Source organism: Ursus maritimus, unplaced genomic scaffold, assembly GCF_017311325.1.
Source record: "Ursus maritimus isolate PB19 unplaced genomic scaffold, ASM1731132v1 scaffold_17, whole genome shotgun sequence".
In the NCBI taxonomy this organism is placed as follows: domain Eukaryota; kingdom Metazoa; phylum Chordata; class Mammalia; order Carnivora; family Ursidae; genus Ursus; species Ursus maritimus.
The window spans coordinates 16,330,025-16,355,383 of record NW_024424119.1 but is presented as its reverse complement, the minus strand read 5'-3'; the positions used below and the strand labels follow the sequence as shown (position 1 = coordinate 16,355,383).

The window sequence follows — 25,359 nt, the reverse complement described above, 5'->3', positions numbered from 1 at the left end:
TTTCTATACACGAATAATGAGACTGAAGAAAGAGAAATTAGGGAATCCATCCCATTTACAATAGCACCAAAAACCATACGTTACCTTGGAATTAACTTAACCAGAGACGTAAAGGACCTATATTCTAGAAACTATAAATCACTCTTGAAAGACATTGAGGAAGACATAAAAAGATGGAAAGATATTCCATGCTCATGGATCGGAAGAATTAACATAGTTAAAATGTCCATGCTACCCAGAGCAATCTACACTTTCAATGCTATCCCGATCAAAATACTGAGCACATTTTTCAAAGAACTGGAACAAATAGTCCTTAAATTTGTATGGAACCAGAAAAGTCCCCGAATCTCCAAGCAACTGTCGAAAAGGAAAAACAAAGCTGGGAGCATCACAATGCCGGATTTCGAGCTGTACTACAAAGCTGTGATCACAAAGACAGCATGGTACTGGAACAAAAACAGACACATAGACCAATGGAACAGAATAGAGAGCCCAGAAATGGACTCTCGGCTCTTTGGGCAACTAATATTTGATAAAGCAGGAAAAAACATCCGGTGGGAAAAAGACAGTCTCTTCAATAAATGGTGCTGGGAAAATTGGACAGCTACATGCAAAAGAATGAAACTTGACCACTATCTCACACCATACACAAAAATAAACTCCAAATGGATGAAAGACCTCGATGTGAGACAGGAATCCATCAAAATTCTAGAGGAGAACATAGGCAGCAACCTCTACGACATCGGCCAAAGCAACCTTTTTCATGACACATCCCCAAAGGCAAGAGAAACAAAAGATAAAATGAATTTATGGGACTTCATCAAGATTAAAAGTTTCTGCACATCCAAGGAAACAGTCAGAAAAACTAAGAGGCAGCCCACGGAATGGGAGAATATATTTGCAAATGATGCTACAGATAAAAGACTGGTATCCAAGATCTACAAAGAACTTCTCAAACTCAATACACGAGAAACAAATAAACAAATCAAAAAATGGGCAGAAGATATGAACAGACACTTTTCCAATGATGACATACAAATGGCTAACAGACACATGAAAAATGTTCAAAATCATTAACCATCAGGGAAATTCAAGTCAAAAGCACACTAAGATACCTACCACCTTACGCCAGTTAGAATGGCAAAAATTGACAAGACAAGAAACAACAATTGCTGGAGAGGATGTGGAGAAAGGGGATCCCTCCTACATTGTTGGTGGGAATGCAAGTTGGTACAGCCACTCTGGAAAACAGTGTGGAGGTCCCTTAAAAAGTTAAAAATTGAGCTACCCTATGATCCAGCCATTGCACTACTGGGTATTTACCCCAAAGATACAGACGTAGTGAAGAGAAGGGCCATATGCACCCCAATGTTCATAGCAGCAATGTCCACAATAGCTAAATCGTGGAAGGAGCCGAGATGCCCTTCAACAGATGACTGGATTAAGAAGTTGTGGTCCATATATACAATGGAATATTACTCAGCTATCAGAAAGAACGAGTTCTCAACATTTGCTGCAACATGGATGGCACTGGAGGAGATAATGCTAAGTGAAATAAGTCAAGCAGAGAAAGACAATTATCCTATGATTTCTCTCATCTATGGAACCTAAGAACTAGGAAGATTGGTAGGGGAAGAAAGGGATAAAGAAAGGGGGGGTAATCAGAAGGGGGAATGAAGCATGAGAGACTATGGACTATGAGAAACAAACTGACGCCTCAGAGGGGAGGGGGGTGGGGGAATGGGATAGACCGGTGATGGGTAGTAAGGAGGGCACGTATTGCATGGTGCACTGGGTGTTATACACAACTAATGAATCATCGAGCCTTACATCAGAAACCGGGGATGTACTGTATGGTGACTAACATAATAAAAAATAATAATAATAAAAAAATTAAAAACTAGGGTGGTTTCTAGAATCTATTTTGGTGACTATGTTTATGCTAAAAATGGCAGAAATTTCTAGAGTGCAGAACTTGATAAACTCTTTTCCCATCTAGTATATGTGGTACCATAATTTCATTCTTTGAAAAAGCAACTGACCACACATCAGTTATTAAACTCGCAATAAATGTAAGGAAAAATGAATATGAAATATATTTCTCAAGTTACATTCTCTGCATATCATAGCAGCTGTATCAGCTAAGAGGAACCCCACTCCATTAAGCCCAAACCACTAGGCAAGACTGTCCAACAGTGACAGAGGTGACCAAGAATCTCCTCTAGGAATAGAGATTCCACACCTACTATCATAACTTCTTCCAAGAGTTAACATCAATAACCCATTCCACTAAGATCTTCTTTCCTCCACTGAATTGAAACCATCCTGCCTGAGTTGACTGATTCAGTTTCATCTTATGACATTATATGGTAAATAGGGAGATGGTACATTTTGTGGAGACCCTTTTACAAAAGATCCTACAAGATATAATGAAATTTGATCTAACTTCAAATGAACTGATTAGTAACCTAATATAGCTATAGTCTTTAAAGGCTATTGTATTTAAGCAGAAAATATTTACTTAGCATATGAGAGAAAATCAAGAAGAAACTCAGTCATCTCAAGACAACAGAGAACTTTCCAAATACAGAAAGCTCCAAATGTAAAATGTTATATTAATGAAAGGTAATATAATGCAAAGGAATTACCAACAATAAGATCATTTATTAAAGGGTGGTGACCATGAAGTTCAAATTCAACTAAGAGTTTCTTCCTGGACTTGATACTTTGAAGAGAAATCTGTTCCTACAAGGACCAGCATTAGAACTGAGCGTAGTGCCGTATATTACACCACAATGCCTCACCCGCTAAGCGCTGGTTTTGCAGAAATATGACAATTCATTATGCACAGGAGCAGGACACTCATTTGGGGGGGTTTTGTGGGTTTGTTTTTTGTTTTTAGCTAATCAAGTACAAGAGAGAGCTTAGTAGTTGAAAGAACGTATGTGGGGAATCAGAGAGCTGTGTGATCTGCAGAATCCTTAACTACTCAGTCTCAGTTCTCTCATCTCTAAATGGCAACAACAGTACCAACTCTTAGCGTGAGGATTTTATAAGATCATGCATGTAATGAATATAAAACACTATTTGATAACAGACTATGTGTTCAATGATGTTACTTGTTGGCTGTTGTGTTCTTATAGTTGTTATGTTGTTGTCTTTTAATCTCCTTTGAAGGGAGGAAAGAAGTAATACTGTATTTGCCTGGTATTTATTTAAGGTAAACTTGATTAACATCTGTGCCTTTTTATACAAGGTATTAAAGAAAATTGAGTACTGCAATTGTCAGGCAAACAAGCTACGGTGGAATATAAATATTCTTTAAATCCTTTTTTCAAGTAATTAGGGAGGAGGGGAAAAAAGAATTGGGTGTGGAAGAAATATTAAAAGTTACCTAGAATTATAAACTCCACTTATTTAAAAAATAAACTAATAGGAAATAAGAAACTATTTTTCCTACCTTGCAAAAATAATTTCCTTTAGGAAATTCTTACTAATTTGAGGCAATGATGATTGTAACTTGGGTTAACTCAATGCAAGAAACATTTTGGTATTTTGGAAACATAAGACCATGAAGGCAGACAAATTAGTGTTACTGTAATTCTTTCCCTTACTGGGTGTGTGAACTTTGACACTTCCCGTAGTGTCTCTGAACGTCAGGCTCATATTTTACAAAGCGGAAAGAGTAATGCAAGCTTGTCTGAAGAAGTATCATGGTGTTTATGTTGCAAGGTCACACATTTGTTTACACTCTTCTCAGACATACAAAGGAGACACAGCTTCTTCATGTTCTATAACTGGTCTATTCTATAGCTTTCTCTGAGCTAACTCACGTCCCACCTCACAAGAGAGCAAAGAAAAAAAGCAGTAACAGCAAAATACGGTAAATTCAATCCCACCCAATAGTTAAACACTTTTTTTTTTTTGTAACTAAATACCTTTTGGAAAAATCATTCTTTTCTATTTCCTTCCCATTCTCTGCTTCTTTCCAAAATGGATCTAGGAAGGGAAATGTGGGGGTCCTACATCAATTCATAGATACTCCCATGGTTGAAGGGGCCCTTGGATATAGAGGCAAGTTTTCCACTGACCGTAGCACTTTTCCAGGAGATACAACTGTTTTGTTTTATTCCAACTGGTTCTATCTTCCTAAAACTGATGAGGAACCATGAATATTGAGTAACTCTGGGATGCTAGACCTCTCTTGGGCCTTAGAAAACACTGTCCTAATCACTGAAAAATCAGGCTGTGTTAACTACCAGTCCAACTGTGAATTCAATCCATCTTATCCAGCATACTAAAATGATAGTAAGTACAATCACCATGAACTTTCCCTAATTAAAACCTATTTAAAACCCCTGCCTCTTCCTCTTCAGTAAAGCATCCAGTGGATTTCTTCATTAATATGTGTTCCCTTGGATGACTTTTTTTTTTTTTTAATGTTCAGCATATTTGTTTTATTCTTTGCTAATGTGTCGGTATCCTCTAAGGCGAGGTTGGTACTACCCCATCTCCGAATCTTCTTGTATTTTCTGGGAAACTGCATGTGGAGCACTTTGGGCCTGTTCTCTGTTTCCTCAGGGTCTGGCGGTCTTTCCTGACAATCTGGCCCCATCAAGTTCTTGGGCTTGCTGCAGATGCCTTTTCCTTTCCTGACCTAGTACTTTGCTATCCATCTTTCAGGCAGGGTCCCCATACCCGAAGCCTTGATGATACACACTGGCAAGTTTCCCAGTCAGATCCGGAGTTCACTTGCACGTCCTTGCCTTGCAGTCAGTGGAAGCTGAGTGGCACTTCCACGGAACAAGGTAACTAGCATGGTCTCAGGAGTGTCTTCTATTAGCCAATCCTGACACACCACTATTTTTCCTCAGGTACACTTGTCACATGTGGTAACTGGTGTGTGTAGCCTTTATAGTTCCTCAAGGATGCAGGACAGAAACTACCCTTTCCTACAGTATTCCCTTTAACCTAACTAATATAATCTCCCCTTCTGGGGCCTTGGTCTAGAGAGAAGAGGTTATGACATAAATCTTTTGCCACTATCTCCCCTGTTCTTCCCATCCCTACCTATAGGATCAGCTTTTCTTTTCGTTTGATTTCCTACCAGAGAGAGATTCCTTCAAAGTCTTCCAAGTTCCAACCTTATGACATTTTCTAAAGAATGAGTGGAATATGGGGAGAAAAACCGGTTTAATGACAATGGAATATAAGGACAGGCATACAGAAAATATTAAAATTACATGTGAAGGATCTGGAATATAGTAAGTATTTCAACATTTATAATTATGATTATTATGCTGCCTAGACAGATAGCTTATAACAAGGCCGGACACCAAGTATGGGTTTCCAAGTCCCAGGAAATAACTTAATCTCAACTTGACTACAACAGGTATCTGGATTATGTGCCAAACTTCTAGGGCCTCTGTTGAAGTGCTACTGTTGGGGAAACAAAGCAGCAGGGCTCAGCTGGGACAAGTAATCCACAAGAAAAGAAGCTATAAGAAGCTTGAGCCACAGAGATTCATTACTTTTATTTTTTTGTATGGATCTGGGAACCAGATTTGCTATGGAGTGAGGGAAAATTATTGCTAAGAAGCTTCTTGCTCTTCTCTATGAGACTAGTTTTTTAGATTTTAAACCTCACTGTGTCATTTGATTTGTAACAAAGGCCAAATGTTACAAAACAACTGATTCTAGCACTTAAGAGGGACTAAATATTAGGACTAATTGTTTTGTAGAAAAAGAACATATACAACACATATTATATCTGTGAATAACCCAGGAATCTTATCTAAGAATTACAAATGAATAAACATATATTTGGCAAAATATTATGAATGTGTGTGCTACTATATGTTACACTATTTTAAGCGAATAAAGAGTTTGGTTAGCTATTCCACAGATTCACACTGATGATAAATCCTATCCCCTCTATGCCAATCGAAAACAAATATTAGCATAATCAATGAAGGATCTGGGTGTTAGCCTTTTGCCTCCTAGACACAAGTATCGTTATTTTAATTAAGTAATACGATCATTACATTATCAATTTCCACACAGCTCTTTTCAAAATTCCAAATAGTTGACATTTACTGAATTTAAAGACCTAGCCCAGGATAACTGTAGTTATTTTCTTATACGTCATCTACTCCATCATCAGTACTTTCAGGATGCTTCTCCTACAGGGTCGTGACTATTGCCAGGTTCTCACTTCCCACTGTGTATTTGTTAACTGCTGTTTCTAATGTCCTAGATCCAGCTTCTCTAGAAGAAATTCCTCCAGATTTAGCGCTGCTCGGTCTTCCTATAGAAGGGAGAAATGGTGTGTACCTCTGCTTTTATTACTAGCTCGCTCCGTTATGATCTGTTTACTGTTTCCTCCATTGTTTCCTCCAAGAGGGTGCTATTTCTTCCATTTATTTTCCTTCTTATATGTCCCCTTCAATTACAAGTTCTGTCTTTTTAGAAAGTGGCTTGCTATTTTCAGTCTTCCCAAGACTGTCCGGAAGTCGAATCGTTTTTTTCTTGCATCCTAAAAACCCTGGACTGCAAATTAAGCTGGAAGAATGAGGCAAGGATAAAAATAGTAGGGTGCACAGTCTGGGTCGAGATAATATGCCACTGAACAGAATTAGTCCGTAATATACCATCACGTTCTCTTTAACTGTCCAAGCTGAGAGTAAAAGTACGTACTGTTAACTGGAAAACATCTCATCTATAATGTATATTTTCCCTTAAAGAACAGTTTTTCCTCACACCTGGCTACCTGCCTGCCAAGTCTTAGCCCCTTTTGGTCTCCAACTCTGGTTTCCAGAGTTAGTTTAATCCCATTACCTCAAATGCCTTCAGACCTCGGCATGTGCAAATCCTTTGGAGGATCATCTAAAGATGAGATCATCTTGCCAAGGGAAAATAAAATCAGAGCAGAGGTGTGGATTTGGATCATCAGAGGATTTGAATTGCCCCCTCCCCTTGCAATCATCTGATTTACCAAATTTCAAGAAATCATTTTCTGCATTATCCCAGAAAATGTTGACAGTGAATGAAGTATATAGAATTTGGAATCAGACAGACCTGAATTCAAATCCTAATTCCATGACTACTAAATTATTTTGTAGAAAGGACATGGGTATAGATCTATAAAATAGGGATAGTTTCTCAAATGTATTGCTGTGCCATCAGGACTTGCAATAATCTATCAGAAGTGTTTAGCACATCCCATATCTGGCACATGGCAGGCATATAATTAGTAGTAGTTCTTTGTACTTCCCTCACAACTTTTCACTGCCTAACTTTCCCATACATAAGCTCTCAATTCTACCACTAACCTTTTAAGTTCCCAGAGTTCCCTGGTTTCCAGGAGGTCACAGACATACAAGCAATATAGCAGAGAAGAGGTTAGTGGTACCCTGAGAAGTCTGTAAAGCAACCTTAATTTCTTCAAATGACAAAGAACATTCTTATTCAAAGAGCCCTAAAGCTGAACTGTTTATCTGGGCTCCTTCCATGATGGCCTGAGACAGCAGCGCATGGCAATTGTGCTTGTTTTCTAACATGCCTCACATCTCATCCTTAATACTTGTCAGATGCACCCACTAATGAACCTTGGGTGTTACTGGAGTCTCGCTTATCATCATATATTCCTCAATGGTTGTTTCTGGTCTCCTTGCTCCAGACTCTTTATAAAAAGAATGATCTAAGAAGATTATATAGCACGGCTGGGAAATCATCCTACGAAGATAGCCTAAATTTCTAAGAAGTTATCAATTACATCAAAATTATCAATGATATGAATTACATCTAGACACCCATGGGTAATTTTCAACCATACTTCTACCATTAGGGACTGGAACTACAAGCAACTCAATATTCCAGGCTTTGTCACCTCCTCTACAGAAGCAGAATTTTGGCTAAGCAGTCTCTAAGGTCCTATGAGATCTCTTTCTTGAGACACTACTCCTATGGTCAGGAGGGACGTGAGAATTTATTGAAGACCTAAGTAAAGGAGAAACCTGAAGAAAACCTTTTTCTGAGATATGTCTCTGCATGGAACTTTGCTTGTGTGAGCTCAAGATTTCTCTCTCGCTCTGTGTTCTGCACTCAGAACTCAAGTATCTGCTTCCCAACTGGCAGTTCCCTCTCTCTAGATGAAGGATAAAAGTCAGAAAACAACTGAAGATCCTTAGGGAAATGAGATTGCCTAGAAGTGGGATGGAAATGGAGGGGAAGGTGAAAGATTATCCAGGACAAAGCTCTTATTCCTGGATTTTTGAAAAAAAGGGAACTAGGTGAACTAGTTGCCAGGACAACCGGCTGTTGAGGCAAGGAAATGGGAGACCTATGGTTGCTCCTGCTCCTGCCCCTGTCCCTGGCAGACTTCCATGGGGTCAAAGGCTGCCTGGAATGTGACCCCAAATTCACAGAAGATATTAGGTCCTTGCTGGCAAAGCTGATTCCCTCAGAAGTCCCCGGCCGAGTTCATCTGCTTGAACGGCAGATTAAGGAGATGATCCGTTTAAGCTTCAAGGTCTCCCACAGGGACAAGATGCTTCGGGTGTTGGGTGAGGGAAGTTTGAGTCCCGGAGAGTTTTGTGGGTTAAAGGGAGAAGGGGAGGCAGGGAAGAGTGCACCTGGGTCCACATAATTTCCTCCACAGATGTAATTATTCCCCTACATGTACCTTTACTCCTCCTCTCTAGCTGTTCATAAGGTTATCAAGTTGAGAATATGGCTGAAGAATGAACTTTATAAACTGGGCAATGAAACATGGAAAGGTGAGATACTGTTTCAATGTTAAAAGATTGTATTGCCCAAGCAAATATAAGGAAAATTCCCTTGGAAAAACAAGGAAAAACAATTAGGATTAAATTCTGAAGGGAAAGGCTACCCCTAGTTTCTGATGTCCCTTCCACCCCCCCTTAGGTGCCTTTATCCTTCAAGGCAAGCTTCTCGATGTCCGCCAAAACCTGGAATCCAAACTGAAAGAGATATTAAAGAACTTCTCTGAAGTTGGTAATAAAAGATGTCTATCTAACAACACTGAAATTATGTGAAAGGAATTGGAAATGAGGGTGAGAGGAGGAAGGTGGTTTCATATTACAGTTATTTAGAATGGATGGAGGGGTGGCTGGAACTCCATGGCTAACCAAATGAAGACTATTGGGTATAACTATGGCAAACTCTAAGTTGATTATAGGCTCATTAGAACTTTCTGATTCTCTTTTAGCTTGTTCTGAAGATTGTGGTAAGTACAGTACATGGGACACCGTAAGAATTCAATCCATATTTTCCCATCTCATTTGTTCTATAGGGCCATATCTCTCCCACCTATCACACTGAGAACACAATTCCTAGAGTTTGCATTATGGGGGTGGGAATTTCAATCAAACTTGACAGCAAAATGTATCTCATGAAATCTCAAACACACAGAGTTTAGAGGTGCTTAGAGGCCTTCTAAAGTATAGTTTATAACCCATAGGACCAATATACACTGAGGCATCATTTTTCCCCCTTCTTCCCCAGAGATCTGACTTAAGTTATAGAAGGTTTTGACCCACCAAGAAATTTGATTGCTAGGGGAAGAAGAAATTCACAGCAATGTAACATTAAGAGTCCTGAAAATGCCTGAGATCTAATCCATACTTGATGCCTGAGCTAAGAAAACTCCATGCATGGCCCCCTTCTGTTATTTTTCTTCTCTTTATCAGTCGTGACTGAAGGTCCTATCCTGGATTGTTGGACCTGTCTTCGCATCACCTCCCGATGCTTCAGAGGAGAGTATTGTGGAGGTAACAAAGTTTGTGTGTAGTATGGCATTTGGAAGGGCCAGGGATCAAGGTACTGAGCTGTCCATTCATTTATTCTACAAATATTTGGTGAGCACCTTCTATGCAGATCATGCTAATGTCACAAATCAAAGCAATGATTTAATTATGGCAAAATTTATATTGAGATGAATTACTGGGCACTGGATCAACTAAAGGGCTGGGAAATAAAAAGCCTGGACTAAAGGTGGAGAAATCAGGCTAGGGGCAGTAGGGGCAAACATTTTGTAGAGCCTAGGGCTCTACAATAAAGTAATAAAGATCAGAATAACTAGAGTAATAAAGATCAGAATAACTAGAAAACAGTGATGGAAGTGGTGAACAGAGCACATTATCTGATGTTAAAAAGAGTCATCTACTATGGATCAAGTTTCAAGTTAGTATTTTTCCTCCCCCAAACTCACTTTCTGTTTTGCTCTTTCTCCCTCCAGAAGAGGATTCAAAGAAGGTTGAGAGTCGAGAGATTGCATTATTTCTGATATTGCTAACAGAAGTTGTGATGTTGGGAAGTGCTTTGTTACTGTGAGTTTTCCTCCCTCCACACACACACTGGGTCAAGCATTCCTTTGCCAAAGAGACTGTCCAACCGCCCCCCCCACCCAGCCACCTTCCAATGGCGATAAGCGGAAAGAAGTCATTTCAAAGTTTGGGATACAATACTGACGGGAATGAAATGGATGGAAGTTTATGGGATAAAAGTTGAACCACAGGAAATGGAGGATGTTCAGTTGAGTATGAGGAAAACTCCTGGAGCAGTATCCAGAAAAGGAAGGGAAAAAAACATGATTATGTAATTGTCTTTAAGAGTTGGCCTACTAATACTGAAGTCGGGATTATGTTGTTTCTCTACTCTAGATTCCATATTTGCGTGTCTCATCGGAGGAAAATGAAGGCGATACGAAAGTCATTAAAGAAATATTTGGAGAAGAAACTTGAAGAATTAATGGAGAGGACAGATGAGAAGGAGAAGCATGATTTTGAAATCAGATAATACATGGACACAGACAGAAGGTCTTTCACAATTCTCTTAAGTGTTGACTCAGAACAGAAAACTCGGAATTAAGCTGTTTTGTGGTCATAAAGTTGTAGTATTTTAAAACTGAAAGAGTTTCTCTAGTAAAGATCCTTATGCCATCTTGAGGCAATAGAAGCAATAAAAGGGCAAACGATATACCCAGAGCTGTACAGAATGGAATGCTGGTATGTTGCAATGTACATTAAGATGATACACTGCACGATAATAAAAAATGCATGGTTGGTAACTCTCATCAATGGCTGTAATTAGAATATTTCAATTTCTGAGGCTGCTTCTTATTTCTATATTTTTATTTTGTTACTGTTTCCATATTTATCATTTGGTTCAATGTGGACAAATTCTTTGATAATACGTCACATTTAATCTTCATCATGCTATCTCACACACACATCCAAAATATTAGTTCTGAGTAGTTGAGAATTGCCCCATATTCCTCTAAATCTATGTTCCATGACTGAATTTGATATTAATTTCTATTTCTTTGAGTTGTTTCTACTGACTACTTCCTATATAGCTGGCAGCCTATTAAGTGCTTTATATCTATATCTAACTGAATTCTCACAATAACCTCAAGACTTGGGTAAACTGGATACTTTTAATACAAGTACAAATTACCAAAATTTGACATAGGAAGAAAAAAATAACCCACAATTGCCAATATTCTTCAAAGAAATTTAAATGGTATGAGCGCTATTGAAAAAACAGCCATGCTTAAGGAAAAGCCTAGAATGAAATACATCATGTTGACTTTGATGTTTACCTGGAATGTGAAACTATGATCTCTTTCCTGATTAAGTGTCTGGTTGTATCCTTTACTAAAGTAGGAAATACAGGAGAACAAGTAAGTTTGATGGAAAAGGCCTAAGTTCAGTTTTGAAAATAATAAGTATTGATTTTGTTGCATTATCAAAAACAGATATTCATTGACTGTTTGGATTTACATTTAAGAATATAGCAAGAAGATCAAAGCTACTGAAATGTATTTCAAATCACTTGAACAAACCGAGTAGTGACCCTGAAAATATGACTGAGATCATCCAGGTAGAAGGTAGAGAAAAAGTGATGAAGACCAAGGATAGACTACTATAAATCTTCCCATGATGGTAAAATTTAAATATAACTGTTCTATATAGTCTTACTCCTTTGAAAGACTTTGAGGTGCTGATGTTGTGTTCCCATCAACTTTGGACTACTGTTTTTCAAATGTATGATTCTTCTACCTGCAGAATTTACTATAATTACTTTATGATATAAATCCCGAGCCTGGTCTTTATCATTTCCAGAATCGCCAGTATGAGGAAGGGCTGGTTGTTTTGTGTTTTTGTGTGTTTGTAATACAATAAAATGAAGATGATCTAATTAAACTATGTGTTCATCTACTAGGAAAGGTCTTGTGGTACTTCTGTTTTCAAATGTAAACATGATACAAAATTAATGGCTTACAATCCTAATTTAAGCTTGAGCTAACGGTTAACATTTATAAAAAGGATACGTAAAACCATTTTTCGACAAGCAAACACTCAACCAAAAATTCACTTATAGCAATAGTGAAACAGTACAAATCATTTCATTACTGGAACAATCATATTTTTAGAGCTAAAATATACTCCAATGTCCTGATGTTAACACTGCATAAAGTTTAACTCTAATATTTCTGTACGATATATAAGTCATTAGAGTAACGTATTTCTCTGATAGTCTGAGACCCTGGCACAGATGGTGTAATTTTTTGTAACCCTATCATTCTTGGGGCTACTTTATTAAGAATCAGTGTTTTCCAAAGGGGGGGGGAGGAAGGACACAGGTGAGGTTTCACCTCTCTTTCACTAAATGAAAACTTAATAATTCATTTTATGTGGAGATAACATTAAAAGGTACAAGCCCATCCAGTTAAGGTACTCAAAACATACATTATTAGAACACAAAAAAATAAAAGCTAATAACAGGATAAAACAATAGCTGGGTTGATACTGGAAGCTTCTTAATTTCCAATTATTGATAGTCTTTCCAACTTTACTCCTTCACATTCTCACTAAAAGGGAGGTTGTACCTTCTTTCATCTCAGGCAAATGCATTCTTTTGTGATTTATATTTCCTGAGCTGCAGCTTCTTCTAGAATGTTCCTTCATTATTTATCTCCCATCACTTATCTCCCTCTGCTTCAATACTAGATCTTTTCTGTCAGTGTCTATTAATATAAATTAAGGCCTCTTTTCTTTATCCTTTATCCACTTTTACCTACCACCCCAAGTTGCCATGCCAAATTTCTTAAAAGAACATTCTACATCTTATAACTATTTTTTCATTTCTATTCTTCCCTCAAGTCATTGCAGTCTGCATTCTGCTCCTCACCACCATATGGAAATTGCTCTAAGGCTGTCAGTGATCTCTTAATTGTTATATTCCAAGAGTTCTCTATTCTTCAAGTTACTTGTCAGTTCTAAGACTTGTCAGAGTGCTAATGGTTTCTTTCTTAAAGCACACCTCTTACACAAGGCAGGTTTTGTTCTTATGTTTGCTCCTATTTTCAGTGTTTTGATCTTATTTTTTAAACCATGTTTTAGTCACTTTAGGGAGGCTCTTCTTCCTCATTTGCCTACTTATTTAGACACTGAGCGCCAGAGAATCTACTTCAAATCTTTTCTTTCTTATACCTGATGGAATCTCACACAGTCGAGTGATTTCAACTATCATCTAATAATTACATCTCCAAATGCTTAGGCTTTTATTTGCACCCCCTTCCCAAGGCCTCAACCTCTGTTTCTGAATACATACTGGATATATCCATCTAGACATAAAATAATAGCTCTAAACTCAGCATGCCTAAAACTGAAGAAAATACGTGTAGAATGCAGACTATGTGCAAGGCAATTCACTAAGCATTTTCATAATTATCTTCCCATAAATCCCACAAAATTGTCAGCCATTTTTGTATAGACATAGAAAAGGGAGGCTAGGCAAGTTTAAGTAACTTCTTCCAACTGGTTACTTGGTAAGTGGTAGAGCCAGGATTCAAACCCCAAATCTTAAGCTAGCAATGGCTCTATGGATACCATAAATTACCCAGAAGTTAGAAATCTCAGCCTATGCTGGAATCCTCTCTCCTCTTCAGCTATCCTAGCCAGTCAGTCTTCAATTAGCATTGATTTTCACTCCTAAATCTCTTACATCTCCCTGGCTACTGCCACAGCTGAAGGCCTGCCCTCCTCTCTTAGGGCCTACTGCAATGGCCTTCTAATCAGTCTCTCTGAATCCTGCCTTTCCATAAGCCAAATGCATCATTCCTTTTGCACTCAGAATGATGAGTCTACAAAAATCATTTCAAACTCCTAATTGAAATACTCCAATGGTTCCTCCACTCTTAAAAGAGAAGTATAAACTCCTTCAATACAGTATTTCATACACCTTCAATTTTACCATTCCACCCTATACACAACCTCACCCTTGGCCAGTTACCTTCCTAGGCCTTCCCTTCTACTTAGAGTTTGCCGAACATACTGGATTTTTTCTTACTCTTAGCCATTACTCTTTATATTATTTCCTGTCTTGATTGCCTAGCAATATTCCTTAGCCTTCAAAATGACTGTGCTTCAAAATCCACACTTGAAGCCATCTCATCTCATACAGTCTTTCCTGAGATGGTAAGACCAAATTACCCATAACCTTCAGGGTCCACAGTAATTCATGTGCTTCCATAGAGCACATATCACAGAGGACTGTTAGTGGTTTGCACATCACTTTCCGAGACACGAACTCCTCAAGGACGGGGATTATGCCATGTTTATCTTCATATTCTCAACAACTAGCGATGTATCACAAAATTTTACATCAGTTTAAGTATCACTTACTCAAGACTTTCCTGACTCCCCACCTTACATTTGCACTTCCAACTACATCGAATCACCGCCCATTCTCTTTTTGCTTTGTAGGAATTAAAGGATATTACATAACCATGAATTAAGTCTGATTCCAAGAGGTCAGAAATCACATCTGCTGTTTGTGCATAGAGCTCGTTGTAGCACCTGACACAGAAAAAATGAGTGTTAGTTGAATACAAATATGAATATGTAAACGAAGCATTGATGAATCCTGTTCTTTAGAACTGAGCATACCCTAGATATTCTTAATATTACCACATACACTTTGTCCGTCAGATTACCTACTATAACCTCAGTCTTCATCTTTGAAATCCTTTGCAGCTTGACGTTCAACATCGCCATGAAATCGTGAAGAGGGAGCTATCCTTAACATTGGTTCAAGGTAACACATTCCATGGAATTTTAGATCAGAATTAGAATAAATACCAAATTCCTAAATCAAGCACACAGGTTTCTAGTGAGAAACCCAGTTCAAGGCCTATGGGAAGTTCTCAGTCCCTTCACGTGTATGTCGGGGGAGCCTGGTTGACTTTTCCTCACCACCCTGCCTTACTGCCAACTGGACCAGAAACCTGAAGAAACCCTAAGCTTTCTAAGAGTTCTCAGGATTTTTGACATTGATCTAAATCCAGCAACTATCTCAGAGATCAGGAGACTGAAGCATATTCCCCACTGAATTACCCTGATTATGGGGATAAGGTGGAAGGTAGATAAGGGACAGTGGAGTTGTTGACATTTAGGTACCTCATGGTCTTAAAAGTGACAAACACAGGAAGCTCTGGAACATTATACTGAGCCTTTACTTTTCCTGACTTCAAGATGCATGTTTTTATTTTTCAACTCACCTAAAAATAGGTTGTATAGCAAGACTGAGTAAAAGGACAGTAGCTAGAGTAAAGCCAGAGGATGGAAGTAAATATCTCAAGAATAGATGAAGGGCACTTTGCACTCCACTTCATCTCAAGGAGCTTGCCTAACTTCAAGCCCTTGGGTTTGCATTTTCAGATCTAGCACTGCTGACATTGCCAAGTGATTTTATACTTGCGTGTACATCTTCCTCTTAAAGAGGAAACAAATACAAACTCCTTCCAATCAAAAGGTAGCAATGACAGGTAGGCATGTTTGTCTACCCTCTACTTTGGACAGTCACAGGGCTTTCTGTGAGGCATTACTCTCAGAACACTTCAAGCCTTTGCCTAATGAGGCTTCATCAATCTGCCTGATGAGGTGGCCCTTCATGATTTCCGCTGAAAGTACTAATAAGCCCAAGCTCTTCAGGATTCAGAATTCATGTTTTCTCTTTCATCCATACTCTCTTTATCTTACTAATAGTGTCAGAAAATGTTCAAGATTTTCTAGTGAATAAAACACTTTCCGGTTGTATCTTTGTCACTTTGGAAATCTTTGTGAATAATACTTTCAAGCCAACAAGACATCATTTATTAAGTTGTTGTTTCTATAATGGATAACCTCAGTCTGGGTTATGAAACCAGTCCAAAGAGAGTTCAAAGAAAGGGGTGAAAAGTATTAAATACAGAGTTTGTGATGTGGTGCCTATTAAGACATACCAAACCCTGTCTAAAAACCAACTGTATATCCTTGAAAGAAAATACAAGGGAAATTTATAGTCATTATCTCTGGGTGGTGTAAGTTACAAATGATTATTATTTTTCCGTGTTGCTTTTTGGTGTTTCTGACTTTTCTACAGTGAACTTGCATCTTACTTATGTGGAGAGAAAGGCTATTTAACTTCAACATGAGGGCAATAGAACTTCCATGGCAAATACAATGTAATACAATTTGTTACAAACTGTCCAATGGATTAATTTAATCTAGTATTTAGGTTATGGAATAGATTTCACATAACAAAGTGGCCCATATTTCTGCTTCATAAGATTTCTACCCTTGGAAATTATATTTCATTTAACATTATTTCCCTTCCTATAATTTTGGTATCTTTTGTTTTCAAGGTTTACTGTGGTAAAATTCTTTCAATGCCTCTACGTAATGTACTCAATACCATACTTAGTGGAAGGCTAAAAAGAGATGGAAGTGTAGTAACACTTTTTAAAGATAAAACTAGTAATAATTAAAATTATTAAAGCAACAACATATTTTTCTTTGATTATAAGGCACAAAAGTCTTAAAAGTTATGTTTTCAATCCTAAACACTTAAACTAGTCTAGGCAGTATACATACACTAGTCATCTGCCAACACAGTAAGGTAACCTAAGGACCTGCTTCTCTTTTATTTGCTACCAATTCCTCACTTGCCATTAGTGTCTCACTTTTGTTGTCATATCCCATTTACAATCTTGGTATCTCATGGCTATTTCCATGTGTTTTCCTCTTTTTTAGACAGCAGTGTCTAATAGAAATAGAATATAAACCATGGATAGAATTCTAAATTTTCTTGTAGCCACATTAATATTTAAAAACAGGTGAAATCAATTTTAATACATTTCAACCCAAATATCCAAATACCATCTTAATATGTGATCTATGTAAAATTATTAATGAGCTATTTTATTTATCTTGGTACTGAGTCTTCAAAATCTGGCTTGTATTTTATTCTTTCAGCATATCTCAATTTGAAATTTTTATTTGGAAATACTAGATCTGCTTTTATATATCATAAAATGTACAGGTGAAAAAGTAAATCCAAGGTTTTTCCAAACATGCTTAAAAGTTTCTCGTTCATGGGGCGCCTGGGTGGCACAGCGGTTAAGTGTCTGCCTTCGGCTCAGGGCGTGATCCTGGCGATCTGGGATCGAGCCCCACATCAGGCTCTTCTGCTATGAGCCTGCTTCTTCCTCTCCCACTCCCCCTGCTTGTGTTCCCTCTCTCGCTGGCTGTCTCTATCTCTGTCGAATAAATAAATAAAATCTTTAAAAAAAAAAAAAAGTTTCTCGTTCATGGAATCCAGTGTCAGTTTTTAAATCTACCTTAAAGTTAAATAAGATTAAAAATCCAGTTTCTCAGTAACACTAGCTATGTGTGAAATACTCAGTAGATACAGGTTGCAAGTGGCTACCATACTGGTAGGTAGGCTACCATACAGCACAGGTTTAGAATCCACAAGCTTTTTCTGCTTTAGATTTTTTAAAAGTTGGTGTTTGTTGTTCCCCCCACACACACACACACACATCCTTGGGGATTAACCCTCAGATATGACCCACACATCAAAGTCCAGCTGTGGCCCTTACAGAACTTCCAGAAGAGATATTTTCAGGTAATAACCACACACACACACACACACACACACACACACACACACACACACACGAAAAACATTTCAAAGTACACCCCCACCCGATGGTGACTCCTGGCATATAATGGGCCCTTACCCCAGGGAACAACTACTGTATTCTGAATTTACATGGCGATAATTCCGGGAAGAGGCACAGAATTTTAAAAATATAAATGAAAGAGTAATCATAGAAAATGCAGGTAAAATCATAAATGGCTTACTTTGGAATATATATATCAACACTTTCAGGCAGTAAAGACTGATTTATTAAGTTATCAACCTAAAGGCAGGCTACAGTAGTACCCCAGAACAATAAATACTAGAGTCACCTATTGTATCGTTCTTACTTATGACCGTACTTGGGGCTTTTCTCCCCTTGTCTGATCCCAATATTGACAAATACAGACTTTAAAAAAAGAAAAGGAACAGATGGTTTATGTGGCCTTTTGGTGGGAGGGGTAGTACTGTTTTCTTTTGTCTTCCTTTTACAAGGGGATGGAAGAACTTGAACAAATATTCTTGTATTTTTTTTATTTGTATTGATTCTACTTAAATTCTTCAGTGAGAAAACAAATTTTTTTCACAAACTTTCAGACTATCTGGGAGAAGAGTGTCCTTTGTAATCTCAGTATCTATATTAACATGGTTGTAGGGATCACAGGCAGGGCCTACCCTTCAGATAAGAAAACACGTAACTAAATGAATATTTTGTGTTTTAGATTTTGCAATGTTATCTTTCTACACATACATAATTGCAGTCTATTTTTCTTGTGCTTTTTTCTGATGCATGATATACTTTGAATTATATGGTTTATATACAACCATTTACAAACAAACCAAACATGTTTTAAGGTCAGAACGTGAGCTATTTTAATGCAGTTCTGAGGACATCAAGTTTCTTTGTTTAGAATTTTATTTCCTTTATCAGTAGTTTACTTTATGGATCACATAGACAGCACTATCCAACAGATGTATAATGCAAACCATAAATGCAAATCACATAAGCAATTTTAAATTTTCTGGTCTTGTAAAAAACATAAAAAAGGAACAGGTGTAACTGATGCATTTTATTAAATCTGAATGAGATATCTTGCCTGTTTTAAATTAAGTCATTGAAATCTGGTGTGTATTTAATACTGACAGCCATATATGCAGATTAACCACACTTCAAGTACTTGGTAGCCAAATGTGGCTAGTTGGCTATCATGTTGGACAGCATACCAGCATAGGCAAAGACAATATTCACAGTGAAACCTGGTCAAGTTGCTTAATATGTTACTTTGTCAAGCAAGCTGGAAACACAAGACCAGGTAAAAATTATGTTTAAAAAGCAGTTCAATGTTACATTTACATATTTAACCAAACAAAATTTAAAGAAATCTATGATTTTCTATGAGAAGTACAGCCTGACCTACAGAATGCATAGCAGTGTTTCTATTCTCTCCTATTTGTGCTATCAGCAAATTTTCAGGGTGGGCTCACTAGCCACACAGCAGTTAAATATCCTGATCATGGTTCAAACTAGTCCTTGAAATTAGCTCACATAATTACTTGTCAGTGGAATATGTCATTGGTTTTTCTTTTTCCAAAACATTTTTTTTAATCTAACATTTTCAGAGTTCCCTCAGAAAATTGAATGAAATATTAGAATGACACACACTGAGTGAAAAATGTTAATTTCTATCTCACCCTTCCTTCTATTCAAATGTATGATTTTTTTTTCAGTGTTGAAGAATCTTCAGCATTAATCTCTGTGACTTAAAGAATAACCTTATTTTACAGCATAGTTCAGTAAGACACTGGATATGCTGAAGACATATTTACAAAAAGAATATATCCACAAGCTATTACATTGTCATACATTGGTGCACTTGTCTGCCTATGTGATATTTTCTCCATGTTCAATGGTGCATATCAAGTTAACAACCACAATTTATTATCTAATGTATTGTGTGATTAATGGGATAGCTCATATTTTAATCAGCCATAGATTTCTACTCAATGAGGTCCACTTGCCTTAAGCACAATATAGTCATAGAGTCTTAACTTTTACAGTAGTTTTTCTTCTCCTTTCCTTCCTATTTATTTTTAACAAAAGAGATTTCATGTGAATACTCTTAATAGATTTAATAAATCATTCTGTGATTCCCTTATATTTTAAAAGACCTATTTGTTTAGCTCTGCAAGAGAGCTTTGGATTTGGAGTTACAATAACTATCGCAAATATAGTAACTATAGTTTATTGATCATCTTCCTCTAAGTCAAAGGTATCTCCCTTTTATTCTTAACACCACAGGATTTTTTTCCTATTTGATTTTGCCTCCCACAATTTTATCTTTTATTACAGTATCTTGTGACTAGCCATTGTAACCACTGCTTGATTATAAGCTTCTTAGAAACAGGAATGATGTTATATTTTACTATTTTATAAAAAGCAACAGAGTCACTTACATTTAGTAGATGTTTCATAGAAATATGTGGACTCTATATATGAATCTCTGTAAGGCGGTGACCTTGCTAACAACAAATAAGTTAACCAGTCCAAACCAAAACCTGAGAGTCATAACAGCTTTATTAGCTATTATATATCATACTATAATGGGAATATTCAACAGTTACTCTGTTCTAGGCATTATATACATTAGCTACAATGTTTTTATTATCCTATAATCTTTAAGTATCCATCGGATAATTAAATACTATGAAGTAGGCTCTATGAATAGTCCCACTGCAAAAACAAGGAAAGTGAGATTCTGGAAGAAGAAAGTACTTGTTTCAGAGCACAGTGATTGAGCCAGAGTTTGAATATACATGTGTCTGAGTGCAAAATTAGAGTTCTAACCACTGGACAACAACAGTGCCTCTTGAAGTCTCTGGTTCTAAGAATCTTAGATGGAAAGAAGGGTAAACAACGGAGTTCCTAATTCTGAGGATGCCTCCATTGAATTAAAGGCATTAGATACATTAGGCAAATAAAATATAAATCTATCATTCATAAGCATAAAAATATTTGAGACCAAATTACTGAAATCTTCAGGTGTAACTTGATCACTGGTACTTGGTAAATTTACCATTATTTTTTCTGAGTAGGTTTTATGTAGCTACCATGAAACATCCTAATTCTCTTTGAGGTTTTGATTTCTTTTTCCCTCCAGATTCTGACATATTTGTGTTAGACTGAAAGAATTTCTGATCTTTGAGAATGTGTCTAACTTTGCTGGTTTATAACTATACTCAAATTTGGAGTGGCCACTATTGATTTTTAAACTTGGCTAGACAATTGAATTTTCTCACTGACCAGAGGCTATTAACAGTTTATTTGATTAGAGTTACTTGTTTCATTTTTGTTCTGGGTTGAAAGATCATTTAACATCAACCAACATCTGTTGAAACATGTTCTTGAGGGAAACAACAAATCAAACAAGTAAACACACACACACACACACACACACACACACACACACACACACAATTTTCCTATACTTTCATGTATTTCTCAAACTTGTTCCCTCAGGAAAATGCAAAATGTCCTTATTTCTCTGTTGTGTGTGTGTGTGTATATATATATATATATATATATAACTGAATATATATTTGTATATTTTAAGTATATTTTAAAATCTATTTCTACCAATTGTATATTATGCATAATTTTATTATTAATATATGTAATATTTAAATATAGATTTAATATATAATAACAAATTACACATATTTACACTGCAAAGATATGTCAGAACATAGATTAAAAGTTAAGGATCATAGCAAAAGCGTTCCTTAAACATCCCAATAATGTCTGGTCATCATACTCAAATTCCAATGATTTCTTCTAGGGATCCTAAAAGCATGATCCTAAAAGCCTCCATCTGAGCTAGAAGGAAAATTAGAACTTCTGTTTTCTATACCCATTTCCTTTGTACCTCTGCATCCCTTTCCAGTTCCAAATTGAGCAATACACTTGAATTCTGGAATCAAAGACGTTTTTATTCCCAAGGACTTGACTTTCCTTTCCATAATGGAGAAAGAGAATTGAATATGGAAACATATTGGCAGCTTTCTGGCTTAATCTGCCTCCACGAACTGAATGGACAAATGGTTGTAATCGAGTAAGTATTTCTAAGTGAGCAAAAAGTAGTTTGCTTGCCCAAGTTCAAACTTCTGTCAAATAGGGCTCATATCAATTATTACCCATACTCTCAAACAGGCATACAAAAAAGGAAGGAAAGGAAGGAAGGAACGGGGGGGTGGGGGGGATGAGAGAAAATGTGTGATTTGAATTTCTGATAAGAAAATTCTGAAATCTCCCCTTAAGTAATGAAGTTTTTAGTATGCAAGTGAAATGGGAGAGAGAGGAATCCAAGGTCCAGGGGGAAAGTAGCATTTCTTGAGAACAATTATTTTACTATAAAACCACCTTCTCATTCTCTGGGAAGCCTTTCCATGAGGCCCAGGAGTTAGACCAGCTGCACCTCCCCCCTATTTCCCATCTGATGCAAAGTGATCTCAGTTTGACTGAATTGCTCAGCACTTCACAAGCCCTGAGTTTTTCCGGTTCCGAGTATCATATTTAAAAAAAAAAAAAAATACTGCCTTTGTTTTTCTTTCCCACCATTTATCCCTGGAATCAGATATCACTAGCAACTTCAGTGTCGAAGTATAAAGAATTTTTAGGAGGAACACCCCATACATACTCCTTTCAGTCATCATCTGGGCAGGTTTTCTGCTCCACTGACCGTCTTTCATTACACTACCACTTGGAATAGCCACCACTTCTATTATACGATCACTGGGAAGAGCACCACCACAGTGCTCTTGGCTAGGTACCTTCACGTGCATTGTTGCAAATCTCTACCAAAAGTCTGGACCATAGAATTGAGTTTGGCTCCAGTTATACAAGGGAGAACTAGGGTGCACAGAGCTTAACTAGTTCAATGAAGTTCATGAATGAAGGAGTTAACATAAGTGAAATGTGTGTTTCATATTGAGAGAGGCACATCTTCTACCCTCTTTATACAGATACAGAAGGGGAATTGACTCTTCTAACCTCTGGACACTCTTCAATGTTTTAGCCTGAGCCCCCTGCACTGGAGTGTTGGAATGTAACACTGTTGGAAATGATTTTCAGCATCGCTCTGCAACTGCTAACTTTAAAAGATATCTCACAAACATAATGCCCACCCCTACTTTCGCCTTATGCTACCCCATTTTCCGCACCAGACAGTACAATGAACCACAAGTGATTTGTCCCATTTCCTAAAGGTGAGATTAATTTGAGCAGAGACAAAAAGGAATCCTGAAGGAGAAAAATAATAACCACCACAACAAACCAAGACACTTAATCTGAATTCAGAGGTTCTGGCTAGTTCAAACAACTAATAAAGAAAATGGGAAAAACACAATTTGCAGCAATTTTGCAAAAGAGAAGAAAACCTTACTTTACAAATAGCTCTGGCTTCATATCTAGCCAAGCAAGCAGCAAGGCAGAGGCAGATAATAATGTGATTACTCTGGTAATGATATGCATTAGATACATTATGGGAAACAACAACGCTCCCTACTGAATGCAGTCAATCCAGTTATTGATTTTTCTTAATGTTAAAAGCGCTACTCTAAAACTGAAAAGAGATATCCTTTATTTATTCTCTTTCCTTTTCAGTTTCCAAGTCCATAGATCCTTTGATGCAGAGTAGTATACCAAGATAATGGAGTAATGTATATCTAATCTGACACCTACTGGGCCAGGCTAATGTTTCAGATAAAAACTGCTAGAATACTGCCGCTCGTGGAAAAAGCAATGCATGATAGGAATAAAAAAAAAAGAAAAAAAAGAAAAGAAAAAGGCTGAACTTTCCTTTCATTTTTGTTTGGTTTTGTTTTCTAAAGCATCCTTGCAAACCAAGCATGTTTTCCTTTCAAATCATAATGGTAACATATTGATTAGCCCACAGATTAGTCAGCTGATGGGTCTACATGAAAATGTTCTTCTCTCCAGACTATATGTTTCATCCATTTAAGCTTTCAATATGTTATCATTACACAGAAAACACATACATATGCACTCGGATATAGTTCCCTTTCTTCTATCTTCTACAACTACAGTTTAAATCGCATTCCCCTACACACACACACACACACACACACACACACACACACACACACACAGTCACACCCCTACCCTATCTTGCCCTCATTCCACACTTTATGCCTCCTCTTAATCAACAATCAGTACCTGGAGCTGTTTCTTTCTAATGAGTATCACAACAATATTTCAATAAATACAAGATAATGTGGCAAGTCTTGAATTTCCTTTTCACTTAATAAAATAGAGGATTTTTTTTTTTAAATCTTCACTAAGTGTTATTTCACACTGTTGTTGTCAAAGGATTAATTAAGTAAAATAATAGACTGAAGTCAAAAGTTCCTTGTATGACTGATCTATTCCATCGGAAAAATCAAACAATGTATTTGTACCAACACTTTGCCTGATGCCTGATACTTATTTTTCCCATTCATCTCATGTCTCCACCACTTTTTTTTTTAAACTCTAGAGGAGAATAAAAAGCATTTCTTCTTGTCATTTTCACTTGGCCAATTTCATTTAAACTGGCCCCAGAGGATCTGAAACAGCATGTCCAAGGCAACAGACCTAAGATCAGTAACACAGAAACTAAAAAGCGTCTCAATACCTCCCTCAATTTAATCAATGGAAATCATATGTGCATTTTCTAATAAACCTTTCCATACATTTTAAGAGCAGAGAGTCAAAATTAAAAGGTAATTCAATTTTATCAATGTACCTAAAATGTGATCTACTCTGGGTCTCTTAAAATTAATTATTAAGATGAGAAAATTGCTTAATTTTTGAAGATCTTTCCACATGACAAACTTTTCATTTAGCATATTGCTTGCTTGGCCTGAAGCCATTTAGGTGAATAGAATAAAATATTTTAGCCTGGTATAGAAAAACAAACAAACAATAGAAATTAATTATTCAGTTTTTCTAAATGGCTCTAAGCCCAGTTAAGATTACTTCTTCCAAATTTTAATAAAGAGATATGACATATAAAGCACTTAGGAGGAGAAATGTTTCCTTTATTCTGAGTTCACGAAGACCACTATTTTCCCCTGGCTACCCAGTAAGCTTTTGTGAGACTGATTCAGCTATCTTGTCATTTAAATGGTTTTCTAGGAAAATCTCTTCTCCAGTTTTCTCTCCCACTTTACACTTGAAAATTCTCTTTTAAAGAGCTTTCTTCAACCTCTTCTTCAGCTGAAAGAATTTCGAGACCTCTTATTTATGTACCTGAATTAGCAAAAAAGGGTTGGGTATAAGCAAAGTATTCTCCATCTAATTTCTTGAACATTCGC

At 37.0% G+C, this 25,359-nt stretch overlaps 1 protein-coding gene across 2 annotated transcripts; it reads left to right on the top strand.

Annotated features, from left to right (window-relative positions):
• Positions 1-8,332: 8,332 nt before the first annotated feature.
• IZUMO3 (IZUMO family member 3) lies at positions 8,333-10,818 on the top strand. 2 transcript variants are annotated; one of them, XM_040631392.1, is made up of 7 exons: positions 8,333-8,564; positions 8,703-8,777; positions 8,926-9,015; positions 9,230-9,247; positions 9,711-9,791; positions 10,259-10,349; positions 10,683-10,818. In XM_040631392.1, the coding sequence occupies exons 1-7, from the start codon at positions 8,333-8,335 to the stop codon at positions 10,816-10,818; spliced, it is 723 nt and encodes a 240-aa protein (XP_040487326.1). The 2 variants fall into 2 exon arrangements, with proteins under 2 accessions (XP_040487326.1, XP_008693297.1); XM_008695075.1 differs by lacking the exon at positions 9,230-9,247.
• Positions 10,819-25,359: the final 14,541 nt, after the last annotated feature.